The 18,122-nt window shown below is 38.6% G+C and overlaps 2 protein-coding genes across 2 annotated transcripts in view; both read left to right on the forward strand.

Annotated features, from left to right (window-relative positions):
• Window positions 1-1,239: 1,239 nt before the first annotated feature.
• CtsF (Cathepsin F) overlaps window positions 1,240-18,122 on the forward strand; it is a gene marked incomplete at its 5' end in the record, with an annotated part of 40,065 nt that continues 23,182 nt past the window's right edge. Inside the window, 5 exon segments of the mRNA XM_070080250.1 lie at window positions 1,240-1,441; window positions 4,577-4,725; window positions 11,305-11,401; window positions 12,584-12,735; window positions 13,212-13,325. Of these exon segments, the coding sequence (XP_069936351.1) occupies window positions 1,240-1,441; window positions 4,577-4,725; window positions 11,305-11,401; window positions 12,584-12,735; window positions 13,212-13,325 (714 nt within the window).
• LOC138851281 (uncharacterized) lies at window positions 4,732-11,345 on the forward strand. The gene is made up of 2 exons (XM_070080249.1): window positions 4,732-7,089; window positions 7,299-11,345. Exons 1-2 carry the CDS (start codon window positions 6,676-6,678, stop codon window positions 8,469-8,471), a joined length of 1,587 nt encoding a protein of 528 aa, XP_069936350.1. The 5' UTR covers window positions 4,732-6,675; the 3' UTR covers window positions 8,472-11,345.

Genomic DNA, 18,122 nt, shown 5'->3' on the forward strand with positions numbered 1-18,122 from the left:
GGTCATAAGTCGGATGGTACCTGTATTACATACTTTTACACTATTCAACATTCCGGTTTTAATGAGTAATTATCAGATATGGATTCTTTTTATTTAAATAGTCTTGCCAAAATAAGAGCATAAAATTTTAGTTCATTACTACTCTACAGGAGGCCCTCCACATTTGTGAGGGGTTAGGGGATCAAGAACCTTGCGAATCTTGAAAATTCATGAATGTTTGGTGCACGAATATGATGTAGGGAAATATAATAATACAGTGGTACCTCGGGTTCCGAGCAGCTAAAAACTCAAACAGTTATGTAAGTGTATTTATGCAAGTGCTTTTGTAAGTGTATTTTTGGGGGTCTGAAACAGACTAATCTAATTTACATTATTTCTTACGGGGGACAAATTTGTTTGGTATCAGCACTCGAACAGCCTTCTAGAACAAAAGAACTGTATGGCAGCATTTGCAAATGTTTTGAGGCGCAAATATATTTTGTAGGGAAATATAGTAATTATATTTACTTAGCCTAACAGTATTGCTTCCTTAACCTATTGAACCACGAACAATCATAAAACACACAAAAACATTGTAAAATAGTGTACTATATACATGTTAAGGTTTAATAACAAAAAATTAATAAATAAAACATTCACCATTCATAAGGTTAGGCAGACAAACTCTGACAACTTGTGATGATGATGACAGTGACGGTGATGATGGTGATGATAGTTAGCCAATGGCAGAATTGCTCAAATAACCTGCCCTACACTTGTCTAGCAATTTCACCTTCTCCAGATTTACGACTTTCTTAGAGCGCTTAGGGGCTGGCTCATCAATAGAGGTTGCTGCTTGCTTGGGGGCAAGCAGGACAATGACTGAGTGAGTGGTGGACTGGCAGGCTGCCTGTTGATGGGGTAAGAGGGAGGGTAGTAGGGACGCGGTTTCCCATACTTTTTCCCGCATTTGTTTGGTAAATATGATTGGGCAGCTGGGCATTCGTGAATGTTCAAAGCTCGCGAAAGTGGAGGGCTAGCTGTAATAACAATTTCTTGACATATTTTCCTTACTACCAGTAAATGCTGTATCCATATTTGCTTTTTTATTAAAAATTTAGAGTACCTTTTAGCTTGAAAGTTTACTGTTTCATAAAGGTAATTACCATTAAAACCTTTAATTGTATGTGATGTTTATGTGTAACTATCAGTAGACATTTTCAAGAAATTTTAATGTACTTTTCTTCCATTTGCCAACAGAAAATTGGAGGCACTCATGATTTAACTCACATTGGCGTCTTTAAGACCTTCATGAAGCAGCACAACAAGGCATACAAGAGTCAGGCAGAATTTAAGAAAAGGTTCAACATTTTCCGCCAGAACATGAAAAAAGTTCACATTCTTCAGCAGAATGAGAGAGGCTCAGCAACATATGGATCCACCAAATTTGCTGATCTTACCGGTAAGTAACTCTGACATATATAATAGAATTTTTCTTTCAATAAATGGTTTAGTGCTTCAATTGATAATAATAATAATAATAATTTTTTTTTTTAACAAGTCGGCCGTCTCCCACTGAGGTAGGGTGACCCAAAAAGAAAGAAAATCCTCAAAAAGAAAATACTTTCATCGTCATTCAACACTTTCACCTCACTCGTACATCATCACTGTTTTTGCAGAGGTGCTCAGAATACAACAGTTTAGAAGCATGTACGTACGTATAAAGATACACAACATATACCTCCAAAGTGCCAATATCCCATACCCCTCCTTTAAAGTGCAGGCATTGTACTTCCCATTTCCAGTACTCAAGTCCGGCTATATAAAAATAACTGGTTTCCCTGAATCCCTTCACTAAATATTACCCTGCTCACACTCCAACAGCTCGTCAGGTCCCAAATACCATTTGTCTCCATTTACTCCTATCTAACACGCTCACACATGCTTGCTGGAAGTTCAAGTCCCTCGCCCACAAAACTTCCCTTTACCCCCTCTCTCCAAACTTTTCGAGGACAACCCCTACCCCACCTTCCTTCCCCTACAGATTAATACGCTCTCCATGTCATTCTATTTGATCCATTCTCTCTAAATGACCAAACCACCTCAACAACCCCTCTTCAGACCTCTGACTAATACTTTTATTAACTCCACACCTTCTCCTAATTTCCACACTCCGAATTTTCTGCATAATATTTACACCACACATTGCCCTTAGACAGGACATCTCCACTGCCTCCAACAGCCTCCTCACTGTAGCATTTACAACCCAAGCTTCACACCCATATAAGAGTGTTGGTACCTCTATACTTTCATACATTCCCTTCTTTGCCTCCATAGATAATGTTTTTTGTCTCCACATATACCTCAATTAGTAGGTTGGTAGACAGCAGCCGCCCAGTGAGGTACTACTGTCCTGCCAAGTGAGTGTAAAACGAAAGTCTGTAATTGTTTTACATGATGGTAGATTGCTGGTGTCCTTTTTTCTGTTTCATGAACTTGCAAGATTTCAGGTATGTCTTGCTACTTCTACTTACACTTAAGTCACACTACACATACATGTACAAGCACATATATACACACTTCTCTGGGTTTTCTTCTATTTTCTTTCTAGTTCTTGTTTATTTCCTCTTACCTCCGTGGGGAAGTAGAACAGAATTCTTCCTCCATAAGCCATGCGTGTTGTAAGAGACGATTAAAATGCCAGGAGCAAGGGGCTAGTAACCCCTTCTCCTGTATATATTACTGCCTCGGTGGGAGACGACCAACTTGTTGAAAAAAAAAAAAAAAAAAAAAAAAAAAGGAGAAACTTTTGTTTTTTTTTTTGAGCCACCCCGCCTCGGTGGGATACGGCCGGTGTGTTGAAAGAAAGAAAGAAAGAAAGAAAGATTAGTCCGTTTCTGACCCTCAAAAATACACTTACAAATGCACTTACACAAATACACTTACATAATTGTTCGAGTTGGGAGCAGTTTGAAACTCGGGGTACCACTGTAATTATAATTTTTTTATTTAATTATTAAATATCTCCAATGTTTTAAAAACAATGTATAGCCTCTCCTCACTTAACGGAGTCGGTAAACGAATTTGTCACTAAACGAGGAGTATACTATGGGTTTATGTCACCCGTCTTTGATATTGCTTTAATGTCACCTGTCTTTGATATTGCTTTAATGTCACCCTTGCACCATTTATAACATGTTTAGTATACTTTTAAATGTTAATACAGTATTGTACTGTATATTGTAATAAACAGAATATAGGAAATCACCTCTAATATTTATTATTTAGGTATACTGGCCAGAGAGCCTGTCATAAATCTGAGTCATCAGTAAACAAATACGTCGCTAAGTGAGGAGAGGCTGTATTTTTATTCTCTTCTTCGTTCAACACACTGGTTGTATCCCACAGAGCCAGGGTGGCCCAAAGAGAAAGTTGAAAGTTTCTCTTTTTAAATTCAGTAACATATATGTACACAGTAAAAGGGGTTACTAGGTTCTCATTACCAGCAGTTCTTATTCTCATATACTTGTAATCATAGTTTAGTTTTTATGGTTGCCCAAAAGCCGTGCCTAATAAGCGGCTTTCTATAAAGTTGTTTATATATGTCAGACACACTAATTAGATATACGTACCATACTTTAGAGAAATTAAGTTTGTTTATTGTTTGTCTTGTTTGTTAAGGGTAAAATTGCTTCAGTCAGGTATTCTCACAGTGACTGGCAGCAAAGCACTGATTCAGATAATACTGATGAGTGTAATTCTGATATAAAATGTAAATATAACACATGTGACACCCTTTTAGCCCTGATACTAGAAGCCCTGACACCACCAATTGCATTGCCAGCACCTCATGAGGCACCACCAACACTCCTGATACCTCCGATGCACTGCCAGCAACTCATGAGGCACCACCAACACTTCTGACACTACTAGTTGCACTGCCAGCACCTCATGAAGCACCACCAACACTCATGACATTATCAGCTGCCCTCCCAACACTACATGTCGTACCACCAGCAGCTGCTCTGACATGCCAAGATGACCGAACATCCTTCCACATCATCTCTCTCATCTTACGTGCTCACACAGTGTAATGTCATTTGTAGAAGGGATTCTTACATTACATGTGCACATCACTTACTCATATTCCCCATCTATCAGTCCTTGAGAGGTTTGGCAAAACAGTTTAAAGCAATGTAGCAGTACCAGAATTATCCTTGAACACACTTTTTTTTCAGAGGGTGTTCCGGGGGTCAGTGTCCCCTGGAACGTGGCTAATATCCATGAATTCTTAGGCTTGATTGTATGTATTCAATTTATTTATTTGTGATATACTTTTACCGTGCCTGGCCCATGGCTGTACTCCAGGAGTAGGAAGACTCAAAACTCATCAGAGGTGTATCAGCCATGAGAATATTTTCATTATTTATTTGTGATATACCTGTTAGGATTTTCAAAGGCTCTTCTACCTTCACAGTCTGGCCTGGGCCAAACTTTCCTGTTGATCACTTGGTCAATCCAGATATGTTGTGTATTTAAAATAAATGTTATTCTTAGGTTTACAGTACCTATACAGTACCTTCAATATCACTTGCAGAGCAAGAATTCCGCAAGATGCTGGGCTTACGTCATGACTTGCAGCCAGAGTTATCAGCCATGAGACCAGCTGTCATCCCTGAAGATATTGAATTACCTAATGAGTTTGACTGGAGGAACCAGGGTGTTGTCACACCTGTGAAAAATCAGGTAAGTTAGAACCTCACAGATTACGTTCTGGATAGCTGTGTTACCAATGATTTCCATGATGTATGGACTTGAAAACATATGGGAAAATTTATTTGCATTCCTTAGACCTCAGATACCCCAAACTAATTTTGTTTACTATCAGAATTCTTACAAAAATAATATTTTTGTACCTAATTTTGTTGATGAAGATGCTCTATGTAATACCTTAAGTCGAGTGAGATTCAGACTGTTAAAAGAAAGAGTACATGCAACTAAAAAAAAAATAGTTACATTAATATTGTACTATATTTGTTACAGTGGACCCTGGTTTTTTGTAATTAATCTGTTCCAGAGAGTGTGACTATTATCGAAATTGACAATTTGTGAATCCATTTTCCTCATAAGAAATAATGTAAATCCAATTAATTTGTTCCAGATGCCCAGAAGTATCAACAAAAATTTTTTTTTTACCTTAAAGATGGATTTACATGCACAAAAGAATGAACATTCAACATGACAGTTATCTTTATTAAAGGCTGTTGTTGATGAATGGAAGACAGGGAGGAGGAGAGAGGGAAGAGAGGTTATTGTTTGGAAGGGGAATCCCCCTCCATAAGGACTCTAGGTCACTTCAGGGGTCACTTCCCTAGCTTAAATATAGATTTACATGCAGAAAAGAATGCCAGATAAATGTAAACCACTAATAAAATGTATAAATGAACATTTAACCCTTAAACTGTCCAAACATAGATCTACGTTTACATGTGTACCGCTCCAAAAGTAGATCTACGCTTTTTTTACATGCTTTCAAATGTAAAAAAAGAGAAGACCTACATTTTTTTACGTGCTTTCAATTGTAAAAAAGAGAAGACCTACATTTTTTTACATGCTTTCAAATGTAAAAAAAGTAGTTCTAAGTTTGAACAGTTTAAGGGTTAACATCACACTTACCTTTATTGAAGACTCTTGTTGGTGTATGGCAGACGGGGCAGAGGGAGGAGAGGCGAGTTTATTGTTGGAGAATGTGACACTAATTTCAACTCTACAGCTTATTTATCTATCACAGTTCAACTAATATGACATAATAAACAATATTAATAACATAGAAACATGGAATATACTCTAGAATAAATAAAATAAGTCATTATGTATGTCACAATAGGCGTTCTGTTGTTGTTGGGTGTATAAGGGCCACTGAGAGCATAAGCTGTCCACAATGGTGGTGAAGGCTGCAGCTAAGGCAGCAGTGTTTTCTGTAGCCCTATATAACTCCAACAATATTGGAGGAGTTAGTAGAATTGCTGAATCACTGAAGAAGGCACCCTTTACCACCATCTCAACCACTACCACCCTCTACCACTATCACAACTCCTACTACCATCACTACCATCCTCTACCACTATCACAACTCCTACCACCATCACTACCACCCTCTACCATTATCACAATGCTACCACCATCACTACCACCCTCTACCATTATCACAATGCTACCACCATCACTACCACCCTCTACCACCATCACTACCACTCTACCACCACTATTTTTGTATTTTTCTACAAACTTTTTCTTAAATTATATGTTTCTCACATTCTTTACCAAAGGGATGGCACTAGAAGCTTTCTTTGGAGCCATGGTGGCTTATTTAGCAATTGCAAGCACTAAAACAAATGGAATATTATGTAATGTATCATATGAACTTGTGGGATTATCCTCACTCACTGATAAACAATGGCACACTGGCTGGGAATGGAGTGTGAGGCGGCATGGGGCCGTGCGTACGCGTCCCAGACGAACGACGATTCGCGAGTCAATGTTTTGACGAAAACAAGTTACGATTTCCAAAAATTACAGCTTTCGAGCCTTATGAAAAATGAGGATCCACTGTATTTGCTTTTGAGATGGGTAGGGGATACTTAAGATCGTGATTTGAGTGGAGAGGGTGCCTATTTCCCTACTGGGGTGAGGTTAATGGTTAGGGTTGGTTGTGTGATGGTGAAGGTTGGTGATCTTGTGATGGTGAAGGTTGGTGATCTTGTGATGTTGAAGGTTGGTGATCTTGTGATGGTGAAGGTTGGTGACCTTGTGATGGTGAAAGTTGGTGATCTTGTGATAGTGAAGGTTGGTGATCTTGTGATGGTGAAGGTTGGTGCTCTTGTGATGGTGAAGATTGGTGATCTTGTGATGGCGAAGGTTGGTGATCTTGTGATGTTGAAGGTTGGTGATCTTGTGATGGTGAAGATTGGTGATCTTGTGATGGTGAAGATTGGTGATCTTGTGATGGTGAAGATTGGTGATCTTGTGATGGTGAAGGTTGGTGATCTTGTGATGTTGAAGGTTGGTGATCTTGTGATGTTGAAGGTTGGTGATCTTGTGATGTTGAAGGTTGGTGATCTTGTGATGGTGAAGGTTAGTGACCTTGTGATGGTGAAAGTTGGTGATCTTGTGATAGTGAAGGTTGGTGATCTTGTGATGGTGAAGGTTGGTGCTCTTGTGATGGTGAAGGTTGGTGATCTTGTGATGGTGAAGGTTGGTGGTCTTGTGATGGTGAAGGATGGTGGTCTTGTGATGGTGAAGGTCTTGTGATGTTGAAGGTTGGTGATCTTGTGATGCTGAAGGTTGGTGATCTTGGGATGAAGGTTGGTCATCTTGTGATGGTGAAGGTTAGCGATCTTATGGTGTTGAAGGCCGTGGATCTTGTGATGTTGAAGGCCGTGGATCTTTTAATGGTGAAGGTCGTGGATCTTGTGATGTTGAAGGTCGTGGATCTTGTGATGTTGAAGGTCGTGGATCTTGTGATGTTGAAGGTCATGGATCTTGTGATGTTGAAGGCCGTGGATCTTGTGATGTTGAAGGCCGTGGATCTTGTGATGTTGAAGGTCGTGGATCTTGTGATATTGAAGGCCGTGGATCTTGTGATGTTGAAGGCCGTGGATCTTGTGATGTTGAAGACCGTGGATCTTGTGATGTTGAAGATTGTGGATCTTGTGATGTTGAAGGTCATGGACCTTGTGATGTTAAAGGTCGTGGACCTTGTGATGTTGAAGGTCGTGGATCTTGTGATGGTGAAGGTCGTGGATCTTGTGATGGTGAAGGTCGTGGATCTTGTGATGGTGAAGGTCGTGGATCTTGTGATGTTGAAGGCCGTGGATCTTGTGATGTTGAAAATCGTGGATCTTGTGATGTTGAAGATCGTGGATCTTGTGATGTTGAAGATCGTGGATCTTGTGATGTTGAAGGTAGTGGATCTTGTGATGTTGAAGGTCGTAGATCTTGTGATGTTGAAGATCGTGGATCTTGTGATGTTGAAGATCGTGGTTCTTGTGATGTTGGAGGCAGTGGATCTTGTGATGTTGGAGGCCGTGGATCTTGTGATGTTGGAGGCCGTGGATCTTGTGATGTTGGAGGCCGTGGATCTTGTGATGTTGGAGGCCGTGGATCTTGTGATGTTGGAGGCCGTGGATCTTGTGATGTTGAAGGCCGTGGATCTTGTGATGTTGAAGATCGTGGATCTTGTGATGTTGAGGTTCGTGGATCTTGTGAAGTTGAAGGTCATGGATCTTGTGATGTTCATGCAGTTTCATCACTTAATTGTTGTAGTGGAGTCCTCAGGCACTCTGCCATACACTGCTTATTTGTTTTACCCTGAGGTTCTTTATACAGCTGATGATAAGGCCCAAGTGCCTGCTTCAGAGTATGTTTTACAGGAATGCTTCATGGTCCTTTTCAGTAAACAAGACTGCAACTTTACCAACAATATGCAGTGATTCGTGTATCTCTTGTAGTGTCAGCATCAGTAGTTCAGGTTCTGGTTCTTCATCCTCATTGTCTTCTGTTTCTGCATCTGGTTCCTCATCATCATCTATGCATTCATTGATGTCATCTGTCTTCATAGCTTCAAATTTCTCACATGGCTTTCTCCTTGCCAGATCAACAGTTTCCTAATTCTGACTTTCCATTGATAGAAAACCTGTAAAATCATTCACCACACTACTACATATTTTTCTTCAACCACCATTTAATGCTGACTTTGCTACAAGATTCCATGCATCTGCAATGTTAAATTGGCACCCAGACTCTGACACTCCACTATCTTGTCTCATGATCAAGTGCTGCCACTAGTTTCTGCATGACACTTCATGTGTAGTGATACTTGTATGTTATGATAACCCCTTGATCCAGTTGTTGTATAAAGGGTGTTGTATTTTGGGGTAAAAAAAATACAATCTTCATACCTGGCTCAGCATCCTCCAGGAGTTGAGGAAGACTATGCCAATTATCAAGGATGAGGAGAACCCATTATGCAAGATTTTTCAGGGACAGGTACATTCTTACTTCATGGATAAATTGATGCTTGAACCACTCGGTGAAGAAGGCCTCAGTCACCCATGCTGTGGCATTGAATTTCCAAATAACAGGCAATATGTTAACCTTTACCTTGTAATGCAAGTGGATTCTTGGAGTAATAAACAAACAAGGGCATATGTGTAAAGACTTCAGATGTGTTACTGTAAAGAAGCAAGCTGAAACAGTCTTTTGTGGTTTTGAATCTAGCAGTAATTTTCTCTTGTTTGCTGATGTATGTTCTAGATATCATCATCTTCCAGAATAAACCTGTCTGATCAGCATTAAATACCTGCTGAGGTTTGTAGCCACCTTCAGAGATAATGTTAGCTAGCTCAACCAGGAACTTGTCTACATCAGCATGGACAGCAGAGGCACTTTCCCCACTGAACTTTATATAATACAAACCACCGCACATTCTAAACCTATTGAACCGTCCAGAAGTAAACGTGTGCTCATTTTTGGGTTGTTCTTCCTCCTCACGTACTGTTTTATAGTATGGTAAGGTTTCTTCCCTGATAATAAGGCCATCAAGTGGAACATCTCTCTTTTGTTTTTCAATCTACACATTTAGTTATTTACCTGTATGACTTATTCCTCATTTGTTTCATTGTTGTATTGAGAATTATTCATTGCAAGAGCCTTTATCTTTACCTCACTGGCCCAGATTAAATGTATTGGAGTTCTAACACGTGCTGTCTCTATGACGCATGCACCACTCTTCAGCATCTCGGATACCACCAGTTTTTTTTTCAAAATAGTCATTGTTTCATGCTTAATTTTCTTTGCTTCACCAGCATCACGTTCTCTTCATGTGGCTGCCATGATAAGCATCCAGAGACAAGATCAGGTGATGAAAAGAGACATGAGTGATGTGCACTGAGGAAAAATTGTACACTACATGTCCAAATACATGAAGGAAGGAGTCTTCCCCACTTCCCCATGGAGAATAACATATGTACTCTTATTAAATAAGCCTTGAAGAAAAGATAAATATTTCAGAATGAACTTTTAGTGGAACATTTTGCTGTGTTAGAGCTTTATCAGGTCATGACAAACCATGGCTAAATAAAACCTAGCTCAGTGCATTATTGTCCCAATAAAAGCTTGTTCTACAATTCTTCTCTTCTTCAGTAATGTTATTTGGCTGTAGCTGTGCCTCATATACCACCAAGTTCATGCTTACTAAGACACAAGGAAACAGACATCTGTGTGTTGGATTTTACTTTTTCACTGTCTTCCACATTACTTTTGTCTATGTTGTTCAAGTAGTTCAACGTTTTAAGCACACTACCCTCAGATATGAGTCATATATTTTGGTTTAGATACAAGAGAATAGATCTGTGCCTTGAGTGTACACAGTATAAAAAAAATCCTGCCCCACATAGTGCATAACAGGAAAACAAACATCTGACCTTGTGTTTGTTTTCAAATAGTGACTTTGAGGTATTACCATGGGTAGTACCCCCTAGGGGGGTACTACCATCCTGTGGTAGTAGGTTGGTAGACAGCAACCGCCCAGGGAGGTACTACCGTCCTGCCAAGTGAGTGTAAAACGAAAGCCTGTAATTGTTTTACATGATGGTAGGATTGCTGATGTCTTTTTTTTCTGTCTCATAAACATGCAAAATTTTAGGTACGTCTTACTACTTCTACTTACACTTAGGTCACTCTACACGTACATGTACAAGCACACCCCTCTGGGTTTTCTTCTATTTTCTTTCTAGTTCTTGTTCTTGTTTATTTCCTCTTATCTCCATGGGGAAGTGGAACAGAATTCTTCCTCCGTAAGCCATGCGTGTTGTAAGAGGCAACTAAAATGCCGGGAGCAAGGGGCTAGTAACCCCTTCTCCCGTAAAAATTACTAAATTTAAAAAGAGAAACTTTCGTTTTTCTTTTTGGGCCACCCTTCCTTGGTGAGATACGGCCAGTTTGTTGAAAAAACAAAAACAAAACAAAAAAAACAAGAAATATATAACCTCCATTTTCTTAAACAGGATTTTTCTGCAATTGGCTCCTTGTCCCCTGGCAGACTCTACAGAGGTATTCCCAAGCCTTGACACCTCAGTTTCTTATATTGTACTTGTGTAAAAAAATTTAAACTGTCACCTAACTTTATTTTATAATGTTACAGATGTGTGCTATTTGAATTAAGTAGAAAAAGTAAATTGTAATTTTTATTAATCTAAAATATGCAAAGTAACACAAAGATTAACTTCTTATTAACCATTATAATGTATGCTTCTTATATCGAAGGGAATGTGTGGATCATGCTGGGCCTTCTCTGTCACTGGCAATGTGGAGGGACAGTGGGCAATCAAACACAAGAACCTGATCTCTCTCTCAGAACAAGGTAATGGCAAGGCACCTTATACAGTTGTTTTTGAAAACACCAATGAAAATATGGTAAATTGCATGATAATTTTCATCAAGGGTTGAAATGATAATCAGGCTTATTAGAACTTTAAGCAATTTTTTTTCTTTTTGCATTGACTGTTGCAGTTTACATACAAGAGGAACATATAGTACTTTCTGTAGGTTGTAAGAATATCTATTGTTTATTCAACAAATTTATATCTACTGTGTGACCCTGTTAGGTCCCACTTTAGAATGTCATATCTATACCCAACTATTACTTACCTCTGATGCACAGATGGTGTGCAGGTATCAGTCTGGATCAGTACAACTCACATCAATCTAGTTATCATGAACCATGACAGTTTGATTTATGATTCATGAAATTTTCTGATCTTGTGTAATAATTTGGTATAACATTTGTTTTGTGCATACTCTGTTTTTTCTTTTTAGGTCATCCTGCCTCGGTGGGATACAGCCAGTTAGTTGAAAGAAGATTATATATATATTATCAAACATGAAAATATGAGAATATTAACCTAAACTGCCAGTTTATATCTAAAATTTATAATACAAAATACATTCTGGTATTGTCTAAAATCCATTGATGTGGTACTCTGAATTCCTATCTTGGGTCTATCATGAGTGATAATAGCATTGTTAGATTTTTTTGCCTCCTATCTTCTGTGTTTAGACAGAGTTGTAGTGTGTAGTTTACTAATTTTCCTTCAAAAAATTAATATTGCATAGTTTGAAATACAGCCAGACTTTAGTCCTGGAGGTGGGAAGTACAATGCCTGTAATTTAAAGGAGGGATTTAAGATATTGGCTGTTTGGAGTGACATCTAAACTGTCATATCTGAGCACCTCAGCAAAGACAGTGATTTGTAAAGTAAAAGGACACAAGTGCAACTATTGTGACATTTTTATTGTGGCAATGTTTCGCTCCCCAGGGGCTTTATCAATCCATTACAGCTTGATAAAGCCGTAATGGCTTGTGTCCTTTTACTTTACATATTGTCGGTAATTCTACCAACATTATTACAAAGACAGTGATTATATATGAATGATGGTGAAAGTAGTGAACAATGATAAAAGTTTTTTCTTTCTTTTAGGGTTTTTCTTTCATTTTGGGTCATCCTGCCTTGGTGTTAAAAAAAAAAAAATTATCTCCCTGCAGAACTGGTTGACTGTGATACAAGTGATGCTGGTTGTAATGGTGGCATGCCTGAGAATGCTTACGATGCAATTCAGAAACTTGGTGGCTTGGAGACTGAGACTGACTACCCCTATGATGCCAAGGATGAAGAGTGCCACTTCAACAGGTCCTTGGTAAGAAGCAGGTTTACAGTGAAACACTCTTAATAATCTCAAATTAATTAACCAGGATGGATGAACTGTTTCCATAGTACTGTATGTTTCATATCCTTGTGGCTCTTGCCCTTTGAGAATGTTCATCAAATGTATTTTTTGGCTGGCTAAAACTAGGTGCTTGTTATTTTTGCATATGTGATAGGAGTAAGAAACTGAAGACAATTTGCTATCTTGCTCATTATAATGTTCTTTGGCAAATTCTTCATTATGTTTGAGATTTTAAGAAAGCACCTGACTGGGGCAGAGAAAGGCTAATTGGATGGAGAAAGGGTGGGAGTCAAGGTGTTCTCTGTATATGACAACAATGAAATATATCTGCCTGTGGAAATGGTACACTCATTTGCCATTTGGCAAATAAGTTTACTAAAAACAATAATTTAATTTTTATTCTGGAAATTATTAAATAGTTATTTAGCATGAATATTTTTCTTTAGGTGAAGGTAATTGTTAATGGATCAGTGGAGCTGCCCCAGAATGAAGATGCTCTGGCCAGGTGGCTGACAAAGAATGGACCCATTTCTATTGGAATTAATGCCAATGCTCTCCAGGTTAGTATAAGTGCTCTTGTATGTCACTTAATTATGTGGTGAACACTAGGTACACAAAAATGTGCTTAAGTGTACTTCATAATTCATAAATATATTTGATTACTCTAAAGCTGGTGTCTCTAAATGGGGAACTTCCTATGCCTTCTCTGACCACTACAGCAGTGCTTTATGACTCGTATGGGCTTAGTGCTTGATGTGATTATGATAATAATAATAATAATAATAATAATCTGACCATTACAGTAACCAGTTCACCACAGATCAAGACTGCAAATATTATACAAGTAACCTTAGCATCAGCAGGAACATATCAGTATTCAACTACAGTGACACATGCCTAAGTAAAGAATAAGATGATATCCGTGTATTACTACAGCTATTATACACTAACCAGGTATACAATGTACCTGGGTATACAGTTATACTTAGCAGAAGACTTGATCCAAAGTGAGGAGAAACTGCAGTTTACTGCACCAATGAGATGCAGGGTATTAATTCAACAAATATCAGATAGAAGTTTGGGGAATTCACATTTACGCAAATTACGACCAAAAACTTCAAGGCCCCAGTTGGTAGCATACTCAGCTCACATACTGAGGTCCATTGTTTGATCTCTGGTACAGGAGGAAACATTGGGCATGTTTCCTTAAGACACCTGCTGTCCCTGTTCACCTAGCAGTAAGTAGGTTCCCGGGTGTTAAGCCAACTGGTCTGGATCATATCCTGGGGACAAAATTAATCAAAGTTTCCCAAAATGCTCTGCATAACCAAGGGCTTTCTATGTACTGTAGTAGGTTATAGATGACAGCTACATCTGTACATGTTGTACATGTACTTATAGAAATAAAGACTATTAATATTGTTATAAATCACCTCAGAGCAAAAAAAAAAAAAAAAAAAAAAGCAGTCTTTCATGACAATCTTAAAAACGTAAACTATATGAATTAACTAAAACAGTATTCCATAATAGCTACTTACCCAAACAACATGTACTGTGCCTTACAAAATCTACCATTACACCAATCACTCTGTCTCATTCCAAAGTACCCTTCACTGTTCAAATATTTTAACTTACTGAACATACCAAGTATGTACATAGATGAATGGCATACAGTACTGACAAGATGATGAATTAGACACATGCAACATCTGGGTATCTTTATTTGTAGATGTTTAACACATACCTTACCTGACGCCAGTATATAAGCACCAATCTTCATGCCAGTGCTTCAGATTCTTCAAGACTATTGCACTCTTTACCAACTCCAAGGCTAAGGGACTGATTACCTCATCTTTTGTATATACTAGTTCTACACTCTTCCCTTTATGTCCTTCAGTTTGTATAGATAAAGCCATTGGATTGCAAAACGTATTATTATTTTTTTATTAACCCCTTAACTGTCCAAACATAGACCTATGTTTGCACTGCCAGTGCTCCTAATAACTTGATTTTCTTTTTTAACCCCATAACTGTTCAAACGTAGATCTACGTTGTTACCACTAGCGCTCCAAACGTAGATCAACGTTTTATTTTTTCTGCCTCCAAATTTGGGATGATTGGCCTGAGATGCTTGGTCAGTATAGAATGGGTCTTAACACTTAGTGTGTGCAGTATTAAAAAATCTGGGACCACTTAGCACCTTGTGGGAGCACCAGTTCAATTGAGCACCAGCTAGAACAAACAGCGTGGCAAACACCAGGGATTCATTACTGTCATGTCGTATTAACACTCCCCTTTTAAGAGGAAAGTGATGTTGACCCTGAGTTTAGTGGCTTTGAGATGGGTGTGGCCACAAGTGGTTAAGAAAATATCAACAACCTTGATAATAACCCATGTGCAACATCCTTTTAATTTTGATACCACTGGTAGTGTCATCCTGCCGGAATGTCCTATAACCTATGCCCTAAGTAAAGAGAAACAACTCTAGAATACGTGTAATGTATGTTCGGGAGGCTGGCTGGCCGGCAGTTGACTGGCTGTGTGGGTGGGTGGCTGATTGACATTGGCTGTCTCTATCTCTGTCCCTGCTGTCTATCTCTGTCTCTATCTCACAGGTACACATAAATATAAATTATACATAGTGTAAATTACCTGGGATAACCTCAAAAAATCCAAAGTGTTATACTGTGCTTGTAGATTTTTTTTTTTTTTTCAACAAGTCGGCCGTCTCCCACCAAGGCAGGGTGACCCAAAAAAGAAAGAAAATCCCCAAAAAGAAAATACTTTCATCATCATTCAACACTTTCACCACACTCACACATTATCACTGCTTTTGCAGAGGTGCTCAGGATACAACAGTTTAGAAGCATATACGTATAAAGATACACAACATATCCCTCCAGACTGCCAATATCCCAAACCCCTCCTTTAAAGTGCAGGCATTGTACTTCCCATTTCCAGGACTCAAGTCCGACTATATGAAAATAACCGGTTTCCCTGAATCCCTTCACTAAATATTACCCTGCTCACACTCCAACAGATCGTCAGTTGTAGATATAATACATAATAAGAATGACTGGCAAGTAATACGCATTTTCACTTGTTCAGGAATCAGATGTAACGACACTCCATCGTGTGTAATACCTGTTAGTTCATGAGCAGCTCTCTCTCTCTCTGAGACAGAAAGAGAGACAAGCAGACAGAGAGACAGGAAGACAGACAGAAAGATGAGCAGAGACAGAGATAAACAGAGACAGAGCTAGACAGTAGACGTAGATCTACATTTGGACAGTTAACACATTGGCCATTTCTCACCGAGGTAGGGTGACCCAAAAAAGAAGAAACACTTTCATTATCACTCCATCATTGTCTTTCCAGAGGCGTGCTGACACTACAGTTAACAAAAACTGCAGCATATCAATACCCCTCCTTGAGAGTGCAGGCACTGTACTTCTCACCTCAGGATTCGGGTCTGGCTAACCGGTTCCCTGAATCCCTTCATAAATGTTACTTTGCTCGCACTCCAATGTCATGTCAATTCATAAAAACCATATGCCTCCACTCTCTCCTATCTAACACACTCATGCATGCCTGCTGAAAGTATAAGCCCCTCACTCACAAAACTTCCTTTGCCTCCCTCCCTCCAACCCTTCCTAGGATGACCTCTACTCCACCTTCCTTCCACTACAGTTTTATACATCCTCCTAGTCAGTCTGTTCTATTCCATCCTCTCTGAATGTTTGAACCAACTCAACAGCCCCTCCTCAGCCCTGTAGATAATACTTACAGAAACCCTGCATGCCTTTTAATCTCTGAGCCATGGGTGGGGAACCTTTTATCTGCCAAGGACTATTTGGATATTTATAACATCATTCACAGTCCATACAAAATTATGAACTTAAAAATTAGCCTGCTATATTTGGTCAAAAATTTAATTAAATCCTGCAGTTGCCTTGGCAGGGCCAGACCAAATAATTTCACAGGCTTTACACAGTCCGTGGGCTGGAAGTTCCCCACCCTTGCTCTAAGCTATGGATTCTCTGCATAATATTCACACCACACATTGTCCTCAGACATGACATCTCCACTGCCTCCAGCCTTCTCTTTGTTGCAACATCACCACTCATGTTTCACACCCACATAAGAGCATTGGTACCACTATACTCTCATACATTTCCTTTTTGCCTTCATGGATAACGTTCTTTGTCTCCACAGACTCCTCAGTGTACCACTCACTTTTTTCCCCTGCATTAATTCTATGATTCACCTCATCTTTCATAGACCCATCTGCTGACAAGTCCACTTCCAAATATCTGAACACATTCACTTCCTCTATTCTCCCTCCCTCCAATCTGATATCCAATCTTTCATTATCTAATTTTTTTTTTCTTCATCTCCTTACTATTTTCTACGTTCACTTTTAATTTCCTTCTTTTACATACCCTCCCAAATTCATGCACCAACTTCTGCAACTGGTGGATGAATTTGGGAAGATATGTAAAAGAAGGAAGTAAAATGGGAACATAGTAAAGATACCCAGATGTTGCACATTGTCTAATTCTTCATACCAGGTATCCACACATACTGATGTGCATATTATACAGAACACTTTATAAAAATATTAATCATGTGCTAAAGCAGAGTCTGAAGGGCTTCATATCAAAGGACCCTAAATTTTGGAACAAGTTACCTGAAGGATTAAACAGCTCTGTCTTCCAGTAGCTTCAAAAGCATTTTCATAAAATATCTCTTGAACGTGATTTAATATTTAATTTTACATACGTAATGACCACAAATGTTTATTATGTCTAATATATCTTTTACCACCATGTAATGGTTTTTTCATGCATTTTAAAAATATGCTTGTGTTTTAAGTTTATTGATTTTACTTTGTAATAAGAGTACTTTTGTACTGCAACACTACCAAAACAAACCTACAGTGTGTCGATGGCAGCTTTTGTGTTTAACTACAATATACTACAATTTTACTTTTGCTTTTTATATCTCATAATGTTCCCTTAACCCTTAAACGGTCCAAAGAGATCGACGTTCAAATTCGTAGTGCTACAAAAGTAGATCTACATTTTTTTTACATATTTTCAAATATAACAAAAAAAATGTAGATAAAAGTGTTTTTACACGTTTTCAAATGTAAAACAAAAAAGATGATCTACATTTTTTTACATACTTTCAGATGTTGAAAAAACGTATATATACGTTTGGACCATTTACGGGTTAATGTCAGGAATGTTTGAGGCAAGTCAAAATATTATTACCAGATGGTTTGATGGTAAACGTTTGACTTATCCTACTGATACTACCATAATTCATCCAATTCCATTGCCTGGTTTACCTTA

The sequence above is a fragment of the Cherax quadricarinatus genome, unplaced genomic scaffold, assembly GCF_038502225.1.
Source record: "Cherax quadricarinatus isolate ZL_2023a unplaced genomic scaffold, ASM3850222v1 Contig246, whole genome shotgun sequence".
Classification (NCBI taxonomy): domain Eukaryota; kingdom Metazoa; phylum Arthropoda; class Malacostraca; order Decapoda; family Parastacidae; genus Cherax; species Cherax quadricarinatus.

What these genes read in the sequence shown, in the direction of transcription:
- LOC138851281 (XM_070080249.1), top strand. Translation starts at nt 6,676, where the DNA reads ATGGTTAGGGTTGGTTGTGTGATGGTGAAGGTTGGTGATCTTGTGATG. An exon ending in GTGATCTTGTGATGTTGAAG is followed by an intron (nt 7,090 to 7,298) that starts GTTGGTGATCTT and finishes GTGATGTTGAAG; the next exon opens with GTTGGTGATCTTGTGATGCT.